This window comes from Dicentrarchus labrax, unplaced genomic scaffold (genome assembly GCF_905237075.1).
Source record: "Dicentrarchus labrax unplaced genomic scaffold, dlabrax2021, whole genome shotgun sequence".
Taxonomy (NCBI): Eukaryota; Metazoa; Chordata; class Actinopteri; family Moronidae; genus Dicentrarchus; species Dicentrarchus labrax.
Window position 1 is genome coordinate 16240762 of NW_026136723.1, and position 23097 is coordinate 16263858.

Consider the following 23097-nt stretch of genomic DNA (forward strand, 5'->3'; position numbering starts at 1 on the left):
TTACGTCAGATCCTGAACTTGAGCGCCATTTTTTCCTCAACAGGGGAAGAAAGGGACAAAAGCTGGACCAAAAATAACTTATCACCAGAGGAGGTTCGCAAACATCACCTCTCGTATTTGACTAGATTATTCCCACAGCGGCGCGTGCAGACACGGGATGCTGCTCGGATGAGGATCTGTGTGCAGCTCCGGGATCACACGCAGCTCACCGACACACAGTTGAGGGCCGGTGGAAGTGGAAAACGTTAGCCCTTGTCGGAGGTGGCACAGCGACAACTAACGTTAACCTACACTGAATATTGGACGAGGTAAATATCTGGGAGGAAGCTGTGGGCATCCTCAAGTAGGAAGAAGCGGCGTGGCCGACTTAGTGACCCGGCTTGTCGCTGTCAGCGTGCTACCAGGGGCTTTATAATCACTCCAGTGTGGGCACCACACACACACTGACACACACACTGACACACACACTGACACACACAGACACACACATTGAGGGTTAGCATGGATGGCAATTTGTGTGAAGGGACATATTTTCAGTTTAAAAATTAAAACACACACTGAACACGCAAAGTTTTTCCATGCCCGACAGTTCATGGCTTAGTAATCATATATTATTAACATAGAGACTTACTCGCAGTGTGGATGAAATCAGCTGTTGCACAGTAGTGTTATCTTATTTATGTGTATTAACACAATGCTTATATATATATATATATATATATATATATATATATATATATATATATATATATATATATATATCCAGATACAGTGATGCTTGTTGTTGTTGTTGTTGTTGTTGTTGTTGTTTATAACAAAGCATCATTAAGTGCAGGGATGTTATCTTTATTCTGCAGTTTAATTTGTTAGTGTTATTCTCACTACTGGGATGTTCAATCAACCTTTATTCTAAGTTTTGTGTTTGTATGCAGTATGTCGTTATAAAATGGCACACCTTAAGCGTTTGATACATTTATTAATTTATTATTAAGAGTTAGATGGCAGGCTTGTTGACATTCATGCTGGCTTGGTGGTTTACATGTACATATGCATACACGTGTGTGTATATGTGTGTATATATATATATGATTATGTTTGCCTTTCCTCTCAGTATTTGCCATTTTCTGTTTGCTGTGTTTCATTTAGGCAGTCTCCCTTCACCAAACAACTGTGTTTGAAGCAGCAGTAGAGTATTTTACTCCCATTGTGGGTTCTTTTTAGGCGTTGGCTGGGAAATGTTGTGACAGGATTGTGACTTATATTTGAATATACTCTAAATACGTGGAATAAAAGATTCAGTTTTAAGGTTTTATCTCGTGTTTTGTGTTGATGGTCCATGACATTAGAACTTGTTTTCTTTTACAAGGCTTCTGGGGAATAATGTATCAGGTTCCAGTTGGAAGTATTGAGAAGATCCGAAAGGCACGTAAGACAGTGAAAAACATCTTAAGTGAGATCGGCTTGGAAGACTGCCAGAACCTGCTGAAGGTACGTTTTATCTTGTAAAACAACTGAAGATGCCTTTTTAAGATTTGGGTCTTATCTAAAGCTGGTATATAAGGGTACTTAATGCTTCGCATAAACTAAACCATTTCAATAAGCTCACTTACTGTATTATATGTTTATGGTAGCTCACTCTTTTTTGGGTTTTTTTTCCCAATAGCTGAAAACGTTACAAACACTATTCTCATCAAGAGTCTTTTCGATGATTTATGTATATAATCAGTGCTGTCCCAACCTTCCCACTCTGCTTGTTGATCCAATGCTAATAGTTTGTTTACACTAAAGGCATACTTTAGAGTTTAAAAACAACAAACATGATAAACACGACAATAATAGCAGCGTGCAAGACATGGGTCAGGAATTGGAGTCTGTCACCTGTTCTAATTAACTAATCATTAATACTGATTTAAAGGTGAAAATATCCGTCATGTTCATGCTGACGAATGCAATGACGTTGAACAATTATATACAGTTTATGGGTAAATACAGTTTATTAAAGTAGGAGGTATAAACATGTTAATACAGCCATGTTAAAAACATATTATAATCATATCTGAATGTCTTTATTTGGACAACATTACAGAGAACATTAACTTTATAAGAAACAAGCAGAGATGTGATGTACCAGGTTTTAGCACACTGCTATTTTCTGCCCTGGGCAGGAATGTGATATGATGATGGTCACATTGGAAGAATGACATTCACAGGGTTATTTTTTTCTTTGGTTGTTATGGCAACAAGTGGGGTTGGACTATATGATGTCATGTCTACTGATTTTCTGTGATTGTTGGGATAATGTTGCAAATCTGTGAGCAGGACTGCTTTATGGCACTGATTTTTTTTTTTTCCATTAATGTGATGATGCAGCTTGATTTTCATGTTTGAATATTTGAATATTTTATCTCAACCTCCGCTCATAGCAACAAGTGAAACAGATTCATTGACCACAGCCCAGCTTAGTTTGTTGTGTTTGCATAAATGCATTACCTCACTACTACACCTGATTTGTTTTATTGAGATTGCAGCGATCTTATACTTGACTCTGGTAGCTTGTGGCTTAGTTTAAAATTTAGAAACTCAGTACTTGTGTCAACTATTTGTCAGTTACACTGCATCTATGAGCACACAAGTTTTTACACAGAGGTGAAGGAGCTGGTACCCATTTCATGTGACTTTATACTTCTACGTTTAAGAAGAAAGCACAACTTTTTACTGCACCATAACAATGTCTGTAATTGCTATTAACTCTTTAGATTAAAGGTTTATGTGAAACCTGCACTCTGTTGTTGATTTTATTTTGATATTTGTCGATCAGGTACATCCACTAATGCAAATAATTCTGACTTCATGAAGATTTTGTGGAAGTTGTTTTTATAGAGGTGTTTATTCAACTTAAACGTCACTTTTGGATGCTGTAGTTTGTGGTAGTGCTGAATAGTATTGCAATATACAAAGAGGTGCTTTTTATTTAATTTATACAACACACCTCTCAGCATAATGTGGCCTCCAAACTGAGCATACAGTTGAATCAGCTGCCCTCTAAAACTGTTTCTACAAAAACTGAACACTGTAACCTTCATGAAGGTAGGACTTATTGCAGGGTAATTATACTTTAAATTACACTGCATTCATTTTAGATAAGTACATGTTATAAATTGGCAAATGCAAACAGGATCAGTTCATGCTGTATGATGCTTTGTTGTTTAAACTGCTTGCTTACCATTTTACCATCAGTACATCATGTTGTATTTCTATTATATTTCTATTATACTATTCCTTATTAATTTAAAAAAAAAACTGAGTTTTAATGGACACATCTACATTGTGGTACTGTTTCAAATACTGCAGATTTATTTGTTTTTGTGTTGTTTATTTTGCAGAATCTCAATGAAACCTCTGAGAAAAACTCAGATGAAGATGAAGCCTTTGAGGAAACTGAGTGGGTTGATTTCGCATACAACGGCAGACTACAGAAAAAGGTGACTATGACACTGAACTCCTGTTAACAATTTGTAATAATAAGCACCTAATAACAAAAGAGTTTATTTGCTGGTTTAAGTGTTTGTTAAATAATAAAACATTTTTACTGACCTATTAACCTATACGAGACTAGTCATTTCACATTGTTTATAATACGTAGGTTGGTATGAATCTTATATAATCTGTACACACCGAGTGCAAAATGTAACTTAGTTCACTGAAATACATGTTTTTTTTTCCTTTCTCTTTTTCTATTCAGTGGCCTTATCGGTCTCGAGCTCTGTGCTGTAACCTGTGCAAGTACTCTTCCCAAAACATCTACAACTTCAGGAGCCACGTCTCTCGCTGCCATGGATATGTGCAGTCATTCTGTGCGCTGGCCCCCTGTTCCCAGTGCCTCTTCATTGGCCACCCCAAGGTTGTCAAGAAGCACATGCTGTTCTTCCACGCTAAACTCTCCACCCACATACAACCTCAAAGGGAAGGGTTGGCGCCCACCCATCGGGGAAACGAGAGGTATCACTGTCGAAGATGCGGATTCCCGGCCTCTTCTATCTTCGCGATGAAGAAGCACATCATTCTCAAGCACCTGGAAAGTTTGGCGGAACAGTATATTGGTTACAGATTACACCTTCAAGGCACCACATCTGTAAAGGTCCACTGCTGCAAGGTGTGTAGGGTGAACACTGGAAACCTAGACCAAATGCTGCATCACATGCTGGTTGAGCCATCGCACTATTCAGTCAGCACACAGGTGCAGAGTATGATTTATGAGAACAAGAACTACACCATTAAAACAACACCCAATGGCAACGGACTATTTGTGACATTCCCAAGTATTGCTCCCAAACCACAGCAACCTCAAATGTTCAACAGTAAGTCCTTGGTTTTACCAAGTAATGGCCAACATGCTGGGACTGTGGTGGCATTACAGCAGTTACAAGGAACTACAAACAGTACTACTTTGATATGTGCACCTGGAACCAACCAAGCTTTTCTGCCCCCGCAAGCATCCGCGCTAGTTCAGCTAGCTAGCGCTGAAGCTAAAGGTTTGCTCCAGCCTGGTGCCACGATAGCCCTCCGAAGTGCTTTGCCCCATGGACCGTCTATGGTCCAGCTCCCCACGGTGTCTAATATGTCTCTGAAACAGGCACCAGTGGCTCTGTCTCCTGCTTCTGCTCAGCCACAACAGACTCCACAAGCGCAGCAAATGCTTCTTCCATCAGGAGTGCAGGCCAACATGGCAGCTGGACCTGGAACTGTATCTAAGCCTGCTGTGGTTACACAAAACGCGTCAACAAACCAAATCACCCTACAAGGTACCATGCTGACTTCACAATCACTGCTAAGTCACCTGATCCCAACTGGCAACAAGATGAATGGCATGCCCACATATACATTTGCTCCACTGCAAGTAGCAGTGCCGGCCTCTCAGAGCACAAGCACCCCTCTCAAGGCCGTTGAGCAAACAAGTAACTCTTCACCACAAACTAAGAAATGGATTACATGTCCCCTCTGCAATGAACTTTTCCCTTCGAATGTCTTTGACATGCACACGGAGGTTGCTCACCAGACAAAATCCAACACAACCAAGTCAGAAAGTGTGGCGGCACGAGCAGCGTTCTTGAAGAAAATGCCAGACAAAACTGTCAAATGTCTAACATGCAAAATTCTTCTATCAGAAAAAAGCGTCTTCCAGCACCTGCTGCATGGCCTGAATTGTTTGTACTGCTCAGCTTTGTTCTTTTCAATCAAACAACTTGCTGAGCATGTAAAGCAGCACAATCCCACAAGTAAGGCATACTGTGATTTTTTGAGACAGAAGTACAGGGTCTACTCAAAAGGTGTTGGGGGAATCCTGTTTCCTTATTTTGATGTCCACACCACAGCACCGAAAGAGGTCCTAGGAGATACCGAGGTCAATCTTGCCCTGGTCACGAATTCCCTCGATCTGATCTTCTTTAAGTTGCAGCCCAGCAGCCAACCGGAAATCTGCCCAGCCCCTGTGAAAATCAACAGTTCGTACTGTCCCTTCTGTGATGAAAAGTTTCAGAATGATTCCAAACACCTTCAGCACCTGAGACAAAAACACTTTGTAGCACCCACCATTCATGCCATCCTCAAGACCGAGGCTTTCAAGTGCATATACTGTAATGGTGTGTACACAGGAAAGGTCACCCAGCAGGCGGTGATGCTTCACATTCAGCGATGCCGGTGTTCACCAAAACAACCACAGCCCCAGAAACCTACGGCAGCACCGCAGCAGCCGCCAAAACCCGCTCAGCAGCTCAGTCAGCCATCCGGACTCTACTTCCTCCAAGTGCCACAAGGGCTGACTATAAAACAAACGTTAGCTCCAGCTCGTGTGATTTCAGCTGCACCCACCGCAAAGCCTGCAGAAACAGAAGCAGAGCTGCAGTCTAAGAAGAGGCTGGAGGCTGCGTGGAGGCAGGTCATCGAGGCCAACACACGAGAGCGGGAACAAAAAGCGGCCATGCGCAAGAAGCGAGAGCAGCAAAAGTTCTTGCCCCCGCCCGAGCCTGTGATTCAGGCCGACCCTGCGGTGAAGCTGGTGTTGGAACCCACCCCAGTTGAGCGCCGCAGCGGCGAGGAGCGCAAAGACTTCATATCCAAGTACTTCAACCGGAACCCCTACGCGACCAAAGCCGAGACTGACGAGCTGTGCAGGAGGCTGTCCCTCACCAAAGCAGAGCTGGCGGCCCACTTCAGCAAGAAGCGCAGCAAGTGCATGAAGAGTCTCAAGAGGAGCACAACTGCCGTTCTGCTCGGCTTCAACATGACAGAACTGAGCAAAGTCAAGCACAATCTCGACATCCCAGAACATCAGGCCGCGGACACCGCGGAGCAGCCACCTGCTGACTCGACAGAGCAGATGGTAAACAGCGAGGACGGACCAGAGCCGATGGATGAAAGTGGAAATGAGAAAGTTACGGACGGGGAACCGGTGGAGCAGATGGAATGAGCTCTGAAATGTGTGAAAATAGAACAACCTGAAAACGGCAAACAATGCAAATGCAGATGTTAAACCTGATTTAAAAACAGAATAAAACACAGATACTTTAATAATGGCCTTTTAACAGTTACTAGAGTTCATCATGCAGTGCATACAAAGCATTTCCTAACATACAAGTTAGCGAGGGCAGATTCTCAATGTAGCCTTCATTAATAGTGCTTCGTTTGACGGTATGTTGTCAGTAACCCTGATTTCCAGATAAAGGCGGAGCCACGTTGCAATGCTCATTTAGAACGTAATAATGAAGCTGCAGATGTATTTGTCTGTGAGATATTATGGTGTCAGACGGTTGAGCTGCAACAGTATTTATTTAGCTGGTTACAATCTCTCATTCAATGGTGGCTTCTGACGGTTTAAGCACGGATTTACTCCTGGTAGCTGCTTTTATTTAAACCCATCTGTACAAAATTGTGATTCCTACACCATTGCTTGTCTAATATCAAGACATAAGTGCACACTTCAACGTAGACTTGATTATGTTAGGCTTTCCTTTATAAATTGGTGTTTTGTTTTGCATATTTGGACCTATTTGATTCATGCACACAGCTTTTTTTGTTGTTTTCTCATTGTTTTTATTTTTATTTTTCAGACTGTTCACATCACTCCTCCCTCCACATTTAGACACTTTAAGGGGAAAAAAATGTTTCTTGCTCACCAACTTCTGCAGACAATTTAGCCGAATGTTCATTTTGCAGTTTTGAAGCCAAATTATTAAGAATGTACAAAATGTTTGAGTTGACAGGTTTGATCAATTCCCAGAGTTAATGAAACACTTGATTATTATAAATCTATGACCATGTTGCTTGCATGAGCCTTTGTTTTATTGTCAGGTGAAATTATGATTTGTGCCATTGTGAAGTCTACATATTTGCATAGACTTGTGGAAATTTACCTAGAGATTCAACATAACACAAAACATGTTACTGGGTGTTCAACATATAATATATCTTCTGTTCTCCTGACAGCTGTTTTTTTGTACTATACATGTATTTTCTATAATTCCTAGAGGATCAAAAATGTTGGGAGAGGTACAAATGCTCATTCTGTCCAAGGCCACTGTGTTGTAAAAAAAATAAAATAAAGTGGTTTCCTTTTACGTAAATGATTCATTTTTATTTTTCATTTCATAATAAAGAATTTAACTTTAAATCAAGCTGTGTGAAAGCACTTCAAGGTATTTCATTTCTTTCATGTGTAACTGAAAAGACTTCTGGCCACCTTTTCTTCCTTTTATCAGCAGGAATAGAAGATAATGTCACAATAAAAGTTCCATTAGTGTTTAATATTCCCCTGAGAAATAATGGAATTAAACAATTTTCTACCAGCCACATTTAGTCTTCAGCTGAAATTTATCAGTCAACGTATTTCTCAAATTACTTCCTTAATAGCAGCTCAAAATAAAAGATCAGGGATGTGTTGAGCCCATTTAAATGTCTCATTATCAAATGCATGCCTTATTCACTTCGGGCCACACAGTGGTGCCAATTTACTGTCTTAACTACCTAGTTCGTTTTTCCACTTTCTGTTAACTGAGTCTCAGTCTTCATTACCATTACATTAGTACCATTTCATTGTAATCATACTATAATACTACTGATTAAAGTAATAACTGACAGAAATGTGGTTGAAGCCCCAGAAACTGCACAAGGTAACCACCCAAAGGTCAACTTAGTAGCTATTTCTCGCTCTTCATGTATTTTGAACAACGACTAAATGGACCCTGTGGTGAGGTTGTTTCGTCAACTGATGTTTCCAAAGTCAGTAATGTGAACTTTCAGTCTCTACTTCATTCTGATTTGATCGAGGATTGAGGGGCCACTGTAGTCGTTGGTTTGAATGGCCTCCAGCCTCTTCAGGTACCCCACTGGGAGTCCGTTCTGCTCTGCACCCAGACACACCACCTTATATAAGACACAGAATTGAGACAGAATTAACATTTAGCCACAGAAAACAAGTTATTTTCCTTATAGTCCTGCATTGTCTTTGGACCATTGTTTACATGTACACACCTGTTTGTATTGTGGAGAGGGAGGACAGGCATGGAAATTGTTCATCTGATAAGTCCTGCAGAGCATCGGTCCTTTATCGGTCTCCACTGAAACCTCAAGAGGAGAATACTTCCCCGTGCTCACACCTTCCTGGCTGAGGACACATACAGAACAACCGCTGTGTTGGTTAAAAACGACAAACATTAACTGCTTGGTTCATTAACGGTGATGCATTTAGGGGACTCACTTGTCTAGGCTTGTGAGGTTTTCGTCGCTCAAAGTCCAGACTACCCCCCACACTTCTTCCCCTGGATGGGACTCAATGGTGGCCACGCCGCCATGCCAAGTGGTGTGTGCATTTTTCTCCCAGAGGCCGAAGTTCAACTCATAGTCCTGTATGAACACACAAACAGCGGGTGGTGATGCGGGTAGGGGGTAAAGGACAAAAGGTGAAAAGAGGCATTGTGCATTTGAAACAAAATGGCTTTTATTTCAGTATGACATGAAGAGGGGTTGCTGTGTTTGTGTTTTCAGCAGTGTCCCCAGCGAGCCTGTTTACTGTTGGTCATCAGTACGCTCCCCTGTTGTTACAGCTGGTTCTGGAGTGGAGGTGCTAAAGCTTCACTGTGGTCGAGCTCGGGGAGTAACAGATTACATGTAGCACAGGATACAAAAACAAAAGGTAACGAATGTTACGCTTACAGGGGGAAAAAATATGTAATCAGATTACAGTTACATTTCGTTAAAATGGGGATTTTTAGCAGGATTACAATTATCAAATACATTTAAAATTTGAGAATGATATATTACTGTGCATGTGCATACACATTACAAATCTCACACCACCACTGAGTGAAACTATATCTAATCTTACAGTTGCCCAATTCATTATCATGGCCTCCAGTAAAAATACTTTTACTGGATAGAAATGTTGCCATTATTTTGTCTTTAACAGTACAGAGCAGCTTTATTAATGTCCTGTAGGCTGCTGCCTGAATTTGCTCTATTAAACGGGTTCTTAAATACACTGAGCAGAAGTCACATCTTTATTTACATTTTCTTATCTACGGTTAAATAGTTCTGTGGTCTTAAAAGTCATCTTAATGATATTTATTTTATCTTTATTTGCATATTTGGCGTTGAGGTAATCCGGAAGTCACGGGAAAGTAATCAAGTTGGATTAAGTTACAGACTACATTTTAAATGAGTAATCGTAAAGCCTCCCAACCCTGACTGTAGTCATTTAGATGGAGTAATATGATAATGTAATGTTGTCCACACATTATGAGGCCACTTTAAGAAGGACCGGTATTAAGCATACGCGCTGTCACTATGGTTACCATCCGCTGACGGTGGACCGTCAGAGATGTCCCGGGTTTGTTTTTGCTCTTTAAGACAACTAACGTTAGTTAATCATCTGAAAGCGACTAAAATAACGAATATATCCATATAACCATGTCACCACAATTACATTACACCTAAAGTAACCGGGCTAGTCTGATACATCCACGGCCAACAGTGTTTACACCGAGCTAGCTTATTCTGTTTAATGCTCCGTCGTTGACACCATGGTGCTAAGCTAGGAAATGCTAACGTAACGATTGTCTCGACTCACCGTCCCGACAGGTAAGTGTAGGTGAGTTAACTCAATGAATGAATGTTTAAAATGTATCAATGTGTCTCATATTTACACTAAAGTAACGTTAGCTCAACACCACCTGGGTGCGTTTGGTTTGTTTCACAGGACCGGAACGCGGTTTGAGTTATTAAAGTTGGGGGGGGAACTACAAAATAAAGCCGGTTCATTGTACAAAGTGATTCGTTACCTTCAGTCGGCCGGTGGAGTAAAATGTCGCCGAGGGGTTTGCCAGCTGCAGTCTCTCCTTCAATAAGTTGCTTCCGAAAGCGAAGTACATGAAGCGACCGACGGCAGCACCAGACATCTCTTGATATAGACACATAGGAGCTCACCGTGATCTTAAACCCTGATTGATATTTGCGGGTTGATTTTGATGTGTGGGATCCAAACGCTGCCCACAGGCTGTCTTCGTCTCGTCTTGGCTGCTAGTTCAAACTCAGATATTGAGGAAAGGTTACAGGCGGCTGCCGCTCTTGTTGACTGCAGCGTTTTTACTAACCAGCTGTTTGAAAGCACAGGCGGGCATTAACCAGAGCTAAGGGCTAACCGACCACTTTACCCACTGTAACCATCATATACACGGTGAGGAAATATACAGACGTTGCGACTCTCTTTAACAAATATTTGATGATTCAGTTAAGTAACGTTAATATTTGTGTGGGTGGGTTTTTTTTTATTTACTTCCGGGTCAAATGCTGATCTTTTGCGGTCTCTTCTGGAAGTCTAGTGCTGACACAACAACCCTTAATGCCTTTAAAATGTTCTTAATCTAAAGATGAAATGTATTTTACAGTCCCCAGTTACCTGTAAAGGTTAGATAAGCTCTGGTTTTATATATAATTTATTTGCCAAAACAGATTTTTAACCAAACTGTCAGTTTTATGGAAACTGCAATTTAAGGTAGTCTATGGTAGTATTATATGACATGTACCAAATGGAGACATTTTATTAGTATTATTTATTAATTAAAACTATATATGCTTCGCATTGCCTTAGGAGCTCACCTGGTAGAGCAGGCTCTCCTTGAGTCCTTATGACAACCCCACCCTCATTTAATTTTTAGAGGCCCACTTTATTTAAATTCAGCCATGTAATAAAAACAATGTTAAGTTAACAAAGTGACAAACAAACCCAGTTAACGTTGTTAATAATACACAGAGTCAAATGTATCCTCTTCATAAGGTTTTTAATGTACAAAATAAGGAAAAACAAAAAAAACTTGAACAAAAACACATGGAAATTCACAAAATGTTTCCTCTGAGAAAAAAAAAAAAAAAAAAAATCCTGTACAAACAGTGAGGTGGTAGCCTGAAAACGTGCGGCCTGGCAATCATCTCCTCGGGCCGCCCCGGCCTCGTCCTCTTCCTCTGCCACGACCTCGTCCTCTGCCTCGTCCCCGTCCAGCCACTGAGAAGACAGACGGGTGATAGTTAGCAACATTCACACAGAATACCACAGTCCTACACTAGTGAGGTCACTTTCTAAAAGTACACAAATCCCTGCTACACATGAAGGTAAAGAAATTATTTTAAGTACAAACCAATGTGTAGGTTCCAAATGGAAACAAAAAGGTTTTACTAAAACCTGAGCAAGATACATGTATCCTATTCAACCTGCATCACTGTCAACTGTAAGGCCGTGATTTCACCAGGCATGGCTCCACTGCCCCACGTCGACCTCCGCATAGATCCGTAAGTCAGAGGCCAGATTTTGTTGACTTGATCCCTTTCCCTTGATTTATTTGCTTCTACCATAGTTGAAGTAGGCTACGTAACTAAATAGTTTCATTTTGTCTGTTTCTACAATTGGGAGTTTTATTTTGAAAAGTAATATAATACCAAGCTTTGTACAAGCCAGCTGAGGAGATGCCAAGCTACAACCACAACCAGGTGTTAACACATCAAGTCATGTTTAGTATGTTTAAATGATAGGCAACAGGGCACCAAGACTGAAGAGACTTGTTCCAGCAGTAGTGCTGTATCAAACACAGTGCTGTTCACAGCCCAGGATTACAATACCACAGAGGACAAAGTCTCAATCGCTCTGAAAAAACCCCTGAACTGGAAACTCCAACTGGTTTACTAATTTTCCCAATTTGCCACAGCTTTGGTGTTTGTGTTCCGCAACTCGGTCGTGTGTCGGTTTGATGAGTGACCCTGTTAACTGGAAACTTTCTGCTGAACATGTTAACCAATTGGCGACTTTATTTTGCTAAAAGTTAATTAGGGTCACAGACCCGGGTGGCAGGAGGAGGGAGAGTGCAGATGATTAGTACAAGCAGGTACTGAGATCAAACATTATCTCACCGTACCCCTTTCAAAGTAATTAGGAAAACAAAAAAAACTGCATACCATCCTAAATCAATGTAAGGGAATTTTTTTTCACCATGACAGCTGTGCTTCAATACCATTATCAATTCTGATAAAAACGTTCTTAATTTCCAGCACTGGTCACATGACCTTAACCTTTGACCACCAAATTCTACTCAGTTCATCCTTGAGTCCAAGAGGAGGCTCCCTCCAGGTGTTGGGGGTGAGGCTTAGATATCAGGTTCACAGGAATGGGACGGACAGACAACCCAAGAACATAAAGCTTGTGGCTATGTCTATCACCAGCACAAAGACATAAAAACCACCAAGGTTTCACTACCAAGAAAGGATTCAAACAAACCCCCTCCCAAACTTTTTAATGTCCATGCACTGATATAAAACTCTATAATAAACTGCCGAAATGCTCTGGCACAAAATATACTGTCCAATACAACAAGAGGAAGCCACATATCACTAGTGTGCTGTATTATGGTCCCTCCTCTGCAGAACACCTGGATGTATGTCTCACCTGCTTCCCTCTTCTTGGACTTGACCTTCGGCTCGATGTCAACCAGCAAGGTGTCCAGGGGAAGGCTGTCGGGAAGGATAAAGTAGCGAATGTTGTTGCCACGGATACTCAGTGACTCCAGCTGAGTGGGCTCCCTGTTTTTCAGGGTCATTTTCACTGCCTTCAGGTGGGTGTTCATGCTCACATCAACACCTGAAAGAGAAAAGAAACAGGAGATGAAAAATATAAAAAATTACCACCATGAAAATCCCGTCTTTGCTGATCCTCCCCGTAGAATCTCTTAATGGTGCAACAAAGCACAATTCAGAACGCAACCAAACATGTCGAGCAGTCTGAGTTGCATAAATCTCTCTCTGATCAGTATAGGTGTGTTCATTAAGCTCTATGATAACTTTACAAATCTAAAATGGTGATTTCAAGGACGTCTCGGCACAGGAGTCACATGGTTACAAGGCATCAAAGATTTGTGATGAAATTATTGTTTTACTCTCATTCCAAGTAAAAATGTATAAATGACTATTAAATCACAAGTTCACTTTTCCCCAATTGGAAGAGGAGTAAAAACAAGAAAACACAAGAGATGTATTGGTAGAGAATAGAGTGATACACCATTCAAAACAATTTAATTTTATTTAATTGAATAGGAACAAACTAAAGCCTAAAAATGTAAATTAAGAAGAATTACACCTCAAAACTGTTAAAACAATTGATTACAATCTTTATGAGGAGATTACTTATTGCAGAGCTCTTTTAGGCTACATTAGCTTTTAACTAGGTCAACCTAATAAACTGGCTCCCAACAGGACATCTGGTATCATCTGTGGATGCAATCTGAACATGAACTTTGAAGAACAGATGTGTCACTAGTAGAGAGAGATCAGTAACTTTAATAAAGCACCAGCTGGCTCTTACCTGTGATGGTGCCATGGACCTGGGTCCCATTCTTCAGTTCAATGGTGACCGTCTCATGGCTGAGTTTCATCAAAAACCTGCGAATACCAAACAACCCTGCAGTGTAAACATCTCTCTTTGAGCTCATCCTTTCCTAATAATGATAATGTTTCAACAGCAACGTTACATATCGAAGAAAGTTAGGATTAGCCTCAAGTTAGCTAGCTAGCCAATTGTTAGCTAGAAGTTGTGCAGCTTTCAGGACCAAAACAAAAACAACGTAAAGCCCCCCCCATCAACTTTAAAGTGTAAACAACAATAAATGAATGAGAACATTAGTGGCTGCAGCCTGAATCAAAGTGAATTTAACTAGAGAGAAGATGAAACACAGACAGGGCCTGTGAGTAAAGCTAACATTCACCTCGGTACGTTTGTTTCTGCGATCAGTAAAAACCGCTCGGTTATAAAACCTGGAGAAATAATACAGATAATGCACTAATCAACCTTTAATAACAATATAATATAATAATATAATATAATATAATAATATCTCCGAGCCGGCCGTCCGCTCATTGTAACACCGGACAGCCTCCATTCATTTCATTCACGGGTTCCCGCCTCATCATCATCATCATCATCATCATCGTCAGTCTCTCCGTTTATATCTCTATCCATCCTTCAACCTCGCGTCATCTTCATCAGCTCAGATCACCGACATCCACAGACCGGGACTTCTAACAAACACTTACCGGACTAGTTTCATGATGGCGACGGACTGCAGAGAGGAATCCTCCACCAAAGAGAAAAAATTACAGCGATCGAGTGAAAACACAGGCCGCTGGTGTACGGTGTACGTTTCTGTCGCACTTATGCGACGTCATTAAATGAGCGACAGTAAAGCGGAAACGTCGCTAATGGCAACATCGCCCCCTGACGGTGGAGTAATGAACAGGTTTATCAAGTTTAAAACACACTGTATGTAACTTTTATAGTCTATAGTGATTGTATATAAGATAACCCCGTATACACAAGCTATAGTTTCAACTTTAATTAGTAATCTAATTAACTTATATTTCCCCAAACTTTATTGCTATAACATAAAATGTATAACAGTGGACACACGTCTGCAGTGCACAATAAAAACATATAGCAGCTCCATATTTGTGAACAGGAACAGTATTTAAAACAGGGAAAGAAGAGAAAATATCAAATGTGTCTCACAGTGTCTTAAGGTTTCTATCTATTTTAAAGCTGCACTACAGGTATACATTAAACCACACTGCATTATTTATATGAATGTGATAGTTTCCCTGATAAAGTATGTTTCCATGTATTCAGATAAATCAGTAAATAAACTCATGTGGTGAGCACTTGAAAACTATAACTACCTTTTATCTCACAGCAGGAAAAGCACCGGTGTTACTAATAACTCCAACAATGGCTCTGTTGTATTCAAGTGCCCCAGTAAGTATTGTGCCAACATCCACGTTTGCTGGGGTTGTTGTAGTTTCTACTGGCTGCCAGTAGATGTAGCTAAAGATTCATTTAATTAGGTATTTTCCCCGCTGCAGTATTAAGTATTACCCTTTTCAGTGTTAGCAGCAGCAGCCTATTCTTTCTTTAGCCAAATTTTGTTGAGATGGAAATCATTGTAAGCGAGCACTTAAAAATCTCACACTTTCAGCTCTTTTTATTGAGAGTAAACTTTGCACTGACACTTTCATTTACAGTTTTGGCCACACATCAAACCTCTCTTATGGACCCACTGGGAATGTATCAAGTATAATCTATGAGAGTGCAATTTCATTCTTTTTTTTCTTTTTTTTTAAATCTGAAGTGGTTGGCTGAGGGATTGTTAATATATAAACATTATATATGGAGTACAAAATGGCACAGGACCATTCCCTTGACACCATAAATCCAATTCTAAATCAAGAAAACAAAAAATAAAATAAAATAATAATGAATAATAATAATAATAACAAAAGCCGCACTCATCAGTCCTCCACATCCTTCCTGACAGCACTGGATTAATTGAACACATTAACAGCATGCTTGTGCAAATTAAATGACCCCAGACTCAGTGCTTCCATTGTGTTGCAACCTAAAATAAATGTGTACTGTTCTGTTCAACAAGCCATTCCTCAGGAAACAATGTCTGACACGTTATGGGCCTCACCAGCTTTCCTCACACCTCACTAAGTTTTATGAAATGTCTTCATCAGCACCTACAAACCTTCCAGCACCGTCACAGTTTAATGTTCAACATGGAGAGGAAAATGTGTTCTTTTAGGGTTTTTTCTTTAAAGGCAAGATCACTTCAGTGGAGCACTCCAGACCTCACACTTTAAAACAATCTTCAAACTCAAACCATCAATTATAAGTAATGCATTTTTGATTGCATATCACATTCTGTCAAACTGGCTACTTTTGTAAAGTAGAAGGAGACATTTCAACAAAATCAGAATTTGCTCTTTGACAGAATATCTTTACATTTGTTTGGCCCACCATGAAAAGTATGATTAAAACACTCCATTGTTACCATTTCAGTCTCCAAAGCACCAAATCGTATCTAAACACATCAGGCAGCGTTTAAACCTCTTGTAAACATTACAGTTGGACAATAAAGGTTTAAGATAAAGAATGAATGAAAACCCAGGATGAAGATTGAATATCCTAAAAAAAAAAGTGTGCGTGGGTGGGGGACCAAAGGCCAACAACATTATTTCATGTAGCTTCAAAAGCAGTTTTTGATGAAGTAAAATGGCTGAAACTTGGGCACCGATTCTCTAGGGATGAAGTGAAGTAAGAAAGACCTGGGGTGTAAGCTGAACTGATTCTAATGTGCATCAAGAGCTTCCGTGTACAGTGTTCTCCATTATCTTTCATTAGCAACTTTGTTTAGCATGTTTAAAAAGTAATGACACTAATAAATACCAACAAATAAACAAATACGATTGAAACAAAAAAGGCACACAGACCCAACAACTCTGGTCTCAACTTGAAGAAATGTCATCTCTACAATAAGGAATAAAAAAGGATAAATTCAAGATAAAAACCCAACTTATCTCCCACATATTAACAGCACACTGTACTAGCCATCAGTAGTGGAACAGATATGATAAAACAAAATCATTTTGAGTGTTTGCATTTACAGTATCGTCTGATTTCTTTGGCTCAGTTTTCACAACGCTGCAATGTTGTCCTCACATACAAGGTGGGAAACACTAAATCACATGCTCTCCTCCTTATTTAGATATTTACTTTTTAAATCTCAATCTGAGTGTCTGTTACAGTTGTGTAAATTGTGGTTTAGGTGAGAAAGTAAAGTGATGCAGTGAAATCACAATCATTATTTTGACTTATAAGAATGAGAGATTTACTGGGGTGTAAAGACTCTAGACTTCTTTATTTATATTTACAGTAACGCAGCATATTGTACATAATTAGATCTAGTGTTATCTGTTACAGTATAAAACTATAATTTCATAATTTGTTGATTTTGCTTTTTAAAAGTTGTATAAATAAAGATTATTACTGATATTATATTAAATAAATACATAATGTTCAAGTCAATGACTATTGCACGTTTTATTTTTTTTATTCCTTTTTGTATAATATTAACGGAATTACCATGGAAAACCTTTTGTTTGACGATATTTGATATGAACCGTTTTATTTTAAAATATAATGATGACAATTCAGTGACAAACACAATACTGTGATGCTCTGATACCAGATTTTAAAAAGATGTAATTTTGGGGGGTAAAATGATTAGTGTAACATTTTGTGTTAAGACTTTAGCACATTGAAATGCTGTGAAAACTGAGTCAAAGCCATTGTAAAATACAGCATTATGGATGACAGCTCATCCCTGATAAAGACAGTATTATTTGAAATGGGTAGCAGGGTGGTACAGTGAGGAGGAAAACAACAAGCACCCATGATACTGAGTTCCTACTGACTCTTAAGGGCACTGCTCGATAGCTGAGCCTGACCTCTGACCTCCCTGTGCATAGGGACACAACCATTTCCCTCCAGTGATCACTGGACTAATACAAAAGACAGATAAGCATGTTGTACTAGTGTGACATTTACTGAGCAGACAGGTGTATCGTTGTTCTTTGCAGCCTACCAAAAGGAAAGATCAGTAGTGTGTTGGCTCTCTAACGAAGCAGGCACAGTGTGCATGAAGGTCCAAAAATCAGAATTAGGCCCTCTGATTGTACAGTACGCTAAACAAGCTCCAAGGTTACAGTTATCATATCACATTTGGCTCTAGGAGCTCTGAACAGGCTTGTGGTTGGGTCAGTGTGTTAATAAAGTGTGGACTTATGAGGCAAGTCTGGATTTCAGCGAGATCAGCACCAAAACTTCACCCTGGACAAACTGAGAAGACAAATACAGGAAGCAAGAAATAAATAAAATAAGAAAACAAAACAAAACAAAAAAAATAAGTGCAGCATTTTATGTGTTATGATATCAGTAGCTTTCCATTGATGTATTCGGTTTTTAACACTTATTTGTTTCAAAGAAGAGTTTGTCTGTTTTTAGGACAGACAAAAGCACTTAAAAAAATCCAAATAAAAAAAAAAAAATCAAATTGCGTATGACATCATCTTTACTGGACAAAGTCCGCAGGGCATTATGTCCTCTCTAGATACAGTATAATACACACAGTAAACACTCAACTCCCAAAGACCTACATCTTTCATTGAGGAATCACCATTATATCTTATATTTTCTATCTTATATCAGTGCTTCTCTCTAGTTTCTCAGTCTTTTCCGCTTTCACTTTAATCTCTTTCCGTCTTTCTGTCCTTGGCTCAACCTTCTCTCTCCACGTCGGTCTGTCACACCAGGTGTACTTGTTCCTCCCACTCCTCAGGTGATTGGTCCCCCTCTAGCTGAAGGATGAGGTCTAAGTCTCTCTCTGTGGCCAGGGCAGTGTGTGCAGGACTGTTTCCGCGTTGGGGGTGTGAGCACGGGTGTGTGTGCGCTTCGTCCAGCGACAGGTCAGCCACACACCCTGCGTCCACACCCTCCTCGGGAGCCTCTCTGTTTTCAAGATCCAGAGTGCTGGGCCTGGATGTCTTCGGGCCCTCTGCGCCCGCAGCACCTAGACGGGGGCTCGCCGACCCTCTGTCCGCTTCTGGCTCGCCCTCCAGGGGCTGCCAGATCGGGGCGGGGGTCACGTCTCTGGAGGTCTGGCTCTCTGACTCAGTCTCAGTGTGTGTGTCGGGGGAAGAGTCGGTTTCTGTGGTGGGCGGGGAGGGGATGAGGGCCAGGCTCTGGGGGTTGTTCTGGGGGTTGATGTTGTTGTTAAACCAGGCCATGATGTTGTCCAGCAGCTGGGCACTGGCTGTGGGGTCCAGGGGCTCCAGACTCTGAGGGTCGCTGGGGGTGAAAGGGCCCCCCGGGGGGATCACCGGTGAAAGCGGCAACTCCGGCTCGAGCTCTGGAGGCGGGAGGCACAACTGGGCAGGGGGCTGGGGGTCTGATTTTGGTGGGCGTTCAAGAGCGTAGGCGGCAGGACGCTCCTGAGTGTAAGAGCTACTGTGTTCTGGGCAGGGGTTGTAAGAGCTGTCTGGTTTTAGGGTGCTGTCGTACGTGGCTGCGTGTTCCCGGTTATATGAACTGGGATGCAACGGGATTTGGGTGCGTTCAAGTGCGCAGGAGGCAGTGTGTTCAGCCTCAGCTAAATAGCCACCGGAGTGGCAGTAACTCTGCTCTTTGCTGTCATAGCGAGGCTCTGTGATGGTGATATGCTCAAGCACATATGGAGTGGTCAGTGCATTCTGGTCTTGTCTATGGCTGCAGTCGCTGAGAGCAGGTTCAGTGGTGTAGGGAGCAGTGAGTGTACTGTGGTTGTATGTGTGGTGTGAACAGAGCTGCTCTTGTGTGTGTGTGTCCAGGTCATAAGGAGTGGTTATGTTCCCCAGTTTCATAAGGCTGTCTCCCAGCTCCAGCAGCTCTGCACTGAGGGAGGGAGGCGGAGGAGGAAGGGGGAGGGGGTTAGACGTGGGTGGCTGGCAGGTGGAGTCTGTTCTATTAGGGGGGCGAGGAGGATCCAGGAGAGAAGTGGGGAAGGAGGAGCCTCTGGCTCCCGGAGGAGCGTCCGGGTTGAGAGAGTGCAAAGCGACATCACCCAGGTCTCCCGTGGGACCTGGCCTCCTCTCCTGTCCTCGATCCAGTCCACGGTCCAGCTCCACTCTCCCTTCCATCCCTCTCTCCAAGCCTCCCTCCAGGCCTCGCTCTCTGCGGGACTCCTGAAGGGACAGCTGGATAGCCAGCAGGATATTAGGGTCATCTTCATCCAGAGAGCCCAGCACTCTTCTGCGGCCCTCACTTCTCTCCAGAGCTTCTGGAAGTAAAAATCATTGCATTAAAACAAGGACTGCTTTGTACAGCTTGATTGCAATTGATCCCAGTGACCAATGCCTCTGTGTGCTTCGACCAGACCAGATTCATTGAGCAATAACTTAAAATCCCATTTGCTGGTTGTCTGGTGTAGTGACAAGTCAAAATTTATTGACGGAGGCAGAGAATGGAGCTGGATTAGGATCAAGAGTTTGCTTTTATATTGCTATAAAAAATCTGCCGTCAGTTGTATTTGGCAATACATAAATGAAAATGGTGCACATACAGTGCAAAAATGTGTTCATTTCCAAACAGCTGCACACTCTATACACCTTTTTTCTTTTCGCATAATCCTTTTTGTAATAAAGGCTTTTATATATAGTACACTGAAACATTTGCCAGACCTGTGTTCTCACTCCTCCTGCTGGTCTCTGGTGTGTTGCTGCTGCTTCTAAGGTTGTGCAGACTCAGCATGTCTCCTCTGCGCCGTGGCCTGTGTCTGCGACGGTACTGGATGTCAGCATAATCCTGCAAAGAGCGAGTCAAGCTGTGTTATTACAAAATCAACTCTAAAAGCTGTGTTGTAAGTCTATTTTGTATTGAGCAGGTTCACAATTTTAGGCTCAATAAACAGAATTTAGCCCATGCATATGCACGAAATGCCAGGAACTACGGTGCATTACCTGTGACTGTCTCTCTCGTTCTCCTGCTCCCAGTACAGAGTGACGGCTCCCCATCTTAACACACATAAGCAAACTCAGTCAGCTGCAGCCACAGTCATGCATTAGATGACTTAGGTCACTAAGCAGGTTAAGGGAATAGCATTAGCTTGAACCAAAAGTTAGCAGAACAAAAAAAAGGCGTATGGTGTTACAGGAGGAGTTTATGTTTACCTCTGGGGAGGCAAAGCCAAGGTACTCCCAGTCCCATGATCCTCCAGGGTAACTGAACGAAACGAAAACACAAGACACACAAAGCAGATGACTCAAACATTCAGTTGCGGTGAAGTTTGTAACCAGATATTTGTACTTTTACTTTGTCTTCTTCATCCCTGCCGGTGGAGGGATGAAGCAAACAAAACCTTTTTAGTATGTGTGAGTGTGTTTGTCCATACTTCCTGCGTGGAGGCTCAGGAGAATCATTCGGAGCGACGCCACGGGCAACCGATGCCAGGAATTCTTGCCTCTTTTGCTGCACCAGACGGGCCGCGCTGATTATCTTGTGGCAGGGTGTCCTCAGGTACGGTCGGTTGACCTTCTGGGCCAGATCCTCCACAACCATCTCCAGGTCCGTCTGGGAAGAAACAAAAGACAACATGTTAACTTCCATCTGTTCAGAGATTCTAATTTAAAAAGGGATTTGCAACTCATATTTAATTCCTACTACGGATAAAACATGAGCCGAGTATATTTTGAGTATTCTTTATCTCACTGGAGACTTCATACAATTTTAAGCCTGTTCAAGTGTTCTGACAAATGGACAAAATGGAGTTCTGGTGGTTCAAATATTTCTCGTCTGCTCAACTCTACTTAATATCAATCACTATAATGTCAACACTCTGTATGAGTAAAATAAACATTATCACACAATCCTTTTAAAGATGTCTTACAAATATATAGTGAGAAGTTTAAAATCAGTGATTTATAATGAGAATACAAAACAAAATGTGCAAAATACAAATTATAATCTGCACAAACACTTCAGGTTATAGCTTAACCTAGAATTCAGTATGTTAAAGAGAGCTCTATGCAAAATAATCTTATACAGTAAATTAATGAATACAGTACCTCAGATACTACAAGCTGAATTACTGTGAATATTTGCGAGGTTATTAATGTCCTTTTGACCTGTCGTCTAGCATCACCAATAGGTCAAATACCAATTTGTAGATGAGAAATACAAAACTTAATGGTCAGATTACCACAGGCTTTACAAACAGTACCTTGTTTGTTCTAACCAGTTTAGTCGTGTGTGGTCTTACGAACACAGCAGTCTTTGGGGATCACTAGAGGGGCTTTAAAGTTGCTAGTCTTGTTCTTGCAGAGGCTACATGTCACAGATATGTATTAGATTACCTGCATGAGCTCAAATATCTCTTTCTGGGTGCTGCCTTGCTGTAGGAAGAAGCCATAAGGGTAAGAGCACTTCAGGACGCGTCGCGTCTTCAGCAGCTCACACACACCGTCCTCAATGAACCGTGTGTCTGGAGGAGTGCCTTCACCTGGACCAGATGAAGAGGCAAAAACACACAAAGTTGGGTGAGAAAAGATTGGGTTTATTTTTTATTTTAATGACAATATCAACCTCATGTTTTGTCAAGAATAATAAGACACTAGAACACAGACTATTACAGCCTCTGCCTTTCCTGCAGCAATACAGTTAGCCAGTACTATACTGCAGACAGGTTTCATGTATTATAATTAAAACAAAATGCACCATAAATCTTGTATCGGTTGAAAGGAACATACTTAAGCAGCTGACAAGCAGCTAACTCAACTTCCCAACAACATGCTGAGATCAGTATGAGAGAGACTCACGACAAATGAAGGCTCTGCTCAGCTGCTCCATCTTCTCTTTCGCTGTTTTCAGCAGTTTCTGCTCCAACTAATAGACCAGAAAAGAGAATACACATGATCATCAGATTGTGATACATGTCCCAAGAAGCATTTTAGACGTTTAACTAACTTTGCTAACAGTTATAAGTGTGTGTATGTGTGTATTACCTTATAACTGTGTTCGTGGTTCTTGAAGCGAGTATAATAGTGCATGAAACGGTCCAGCTCCTGAAAACTTTTGTGCTTCTTTTCTGCCTGTAAGAAAATTCAACTCAATTTAGATGGCTTTTATGTGGACATATTTTGGGT

The 23097-nt window shown here is 41.2% G+C and overlaps 4 protein-coding genes and 1 long non-coding RNA gene across 6 annotated transcripts in view; 2 read left to right on the forward strand and 3 right to left on the reverse strand.

The window, feature by feature from the left end:
- adnp2b (ADNP homeobox 2b) lies at positions 1–7619 on the forward strand. The gene is made up of 4 exons (XM_051391443.1): positions 1–308; positions 1367–1488; positions 3384–3482; positions 3743–7619. Exons 2-4 carry the CDS (start codon positions 1381–1383, stop codon positions 6464–6466), a joined length of 2931 nt encoding a protein of 976 aa, XP_051247403.1. The 5' UTR covers positions 1–308; positions 1367–1380; the 3' UTR covers positions 6467–7619.
- ggcta (gamma-glutamylcyclotransferase a) lies at positions 7604–10811 on the reverse strand. The gene is made up of 4 exons (XM_051391444.1): positions 10332–10811; positions 8753–8898; positions 8527–8659; positions 7604–8418 (listed from the first exon to the last, which is right to left on the reverse strand). The coding sequence occupies exons 1-4, from the start codon at positions 10464–10466 to the stop codon at positions 8299–8301; spliced, it is 534 nt and encodes a 177-aa protein (XP_051247404.1). The 5' UTR covers positions 10467–10811; the 3' UTR covers positions 7604–8298.
- Positions 9871–23097, forward strand: part of LOC127358400 (uncharacterized) — a 17726-nt gene continuing 4499 nt past the window's right edge. The window contains exons 1-2 of the long non-coding RNA XR_007882426.1: positions 9871–10131; positions 22354–22491. This is a non-coding gene — a long non-coding RNA (uncharacterized LOC127358400). The remainder of the gene's footprint in view (positions 10132–22353; positions 22492–23097) is intronic.
- On the reverse strand, positions 11312–14771 carry snrpd1 (small nuclear ribonucleoprotein D1 polypeptide). The gene is made up of 4 exons (XM_051391446.1): positions 14623–14771; positions 13895–13971; positions 12983–13174; positions 11312–11551 (listed from the first exon to the last, which is right to left on the reverse strand). The coding sequence occupies exons 1-4, from the start codon at positions 14634–14636 to the stop codon at positions 11475–11477; spliced, it is 360 nt and encodes a 119-aa protein (XP_051247406.1). The 5' UTR covers positions 14637–14771; the 3' UTR covers positions 11312–11474.
- Positions 15546–23097, reverse strand: part of LOC127358395 (ankyrin repeat and IBR domain-containing protein 1) — a 20088-nt gene continuing 12536 nt past the window's right edge. The window contains exons 14-21 of one of the 2 annotated variants that reach the window (XM_051391442.1): positions 22957–23043; positions 22771–22837; positions 22309–22454; positions 21348–21526; positions 21127–21178; positions 20917–20970; positions 20638–20761; positions 15546–20234 (exon numbers count right to left, since the gene is read on the reverse strand). In XM_051391442.1, coding sequence (XP_051247402.1) covers positions 18727–20234; positions 20638–20761; positions 20917–20970; positions 21127–21178; positions 21348–21526; positions 22309–22454; positions 22771–22837; positions 22957–23043 — 2217 coding nt within the window. In that variant the 3' untranslated portion in view covers positions 15546–18726. Of the gene's footprint in view, positions 20238–20637; positions 20762–20916; positions 20971–21126; positions 21179–21347; positions 21527–22308; positions 22455–22770; positions 22838–22956; positions 23044–23097 lie in introns of both variants that reach the window. The other variant, XM_051391441.1, reaches the window with a different exon arrangement.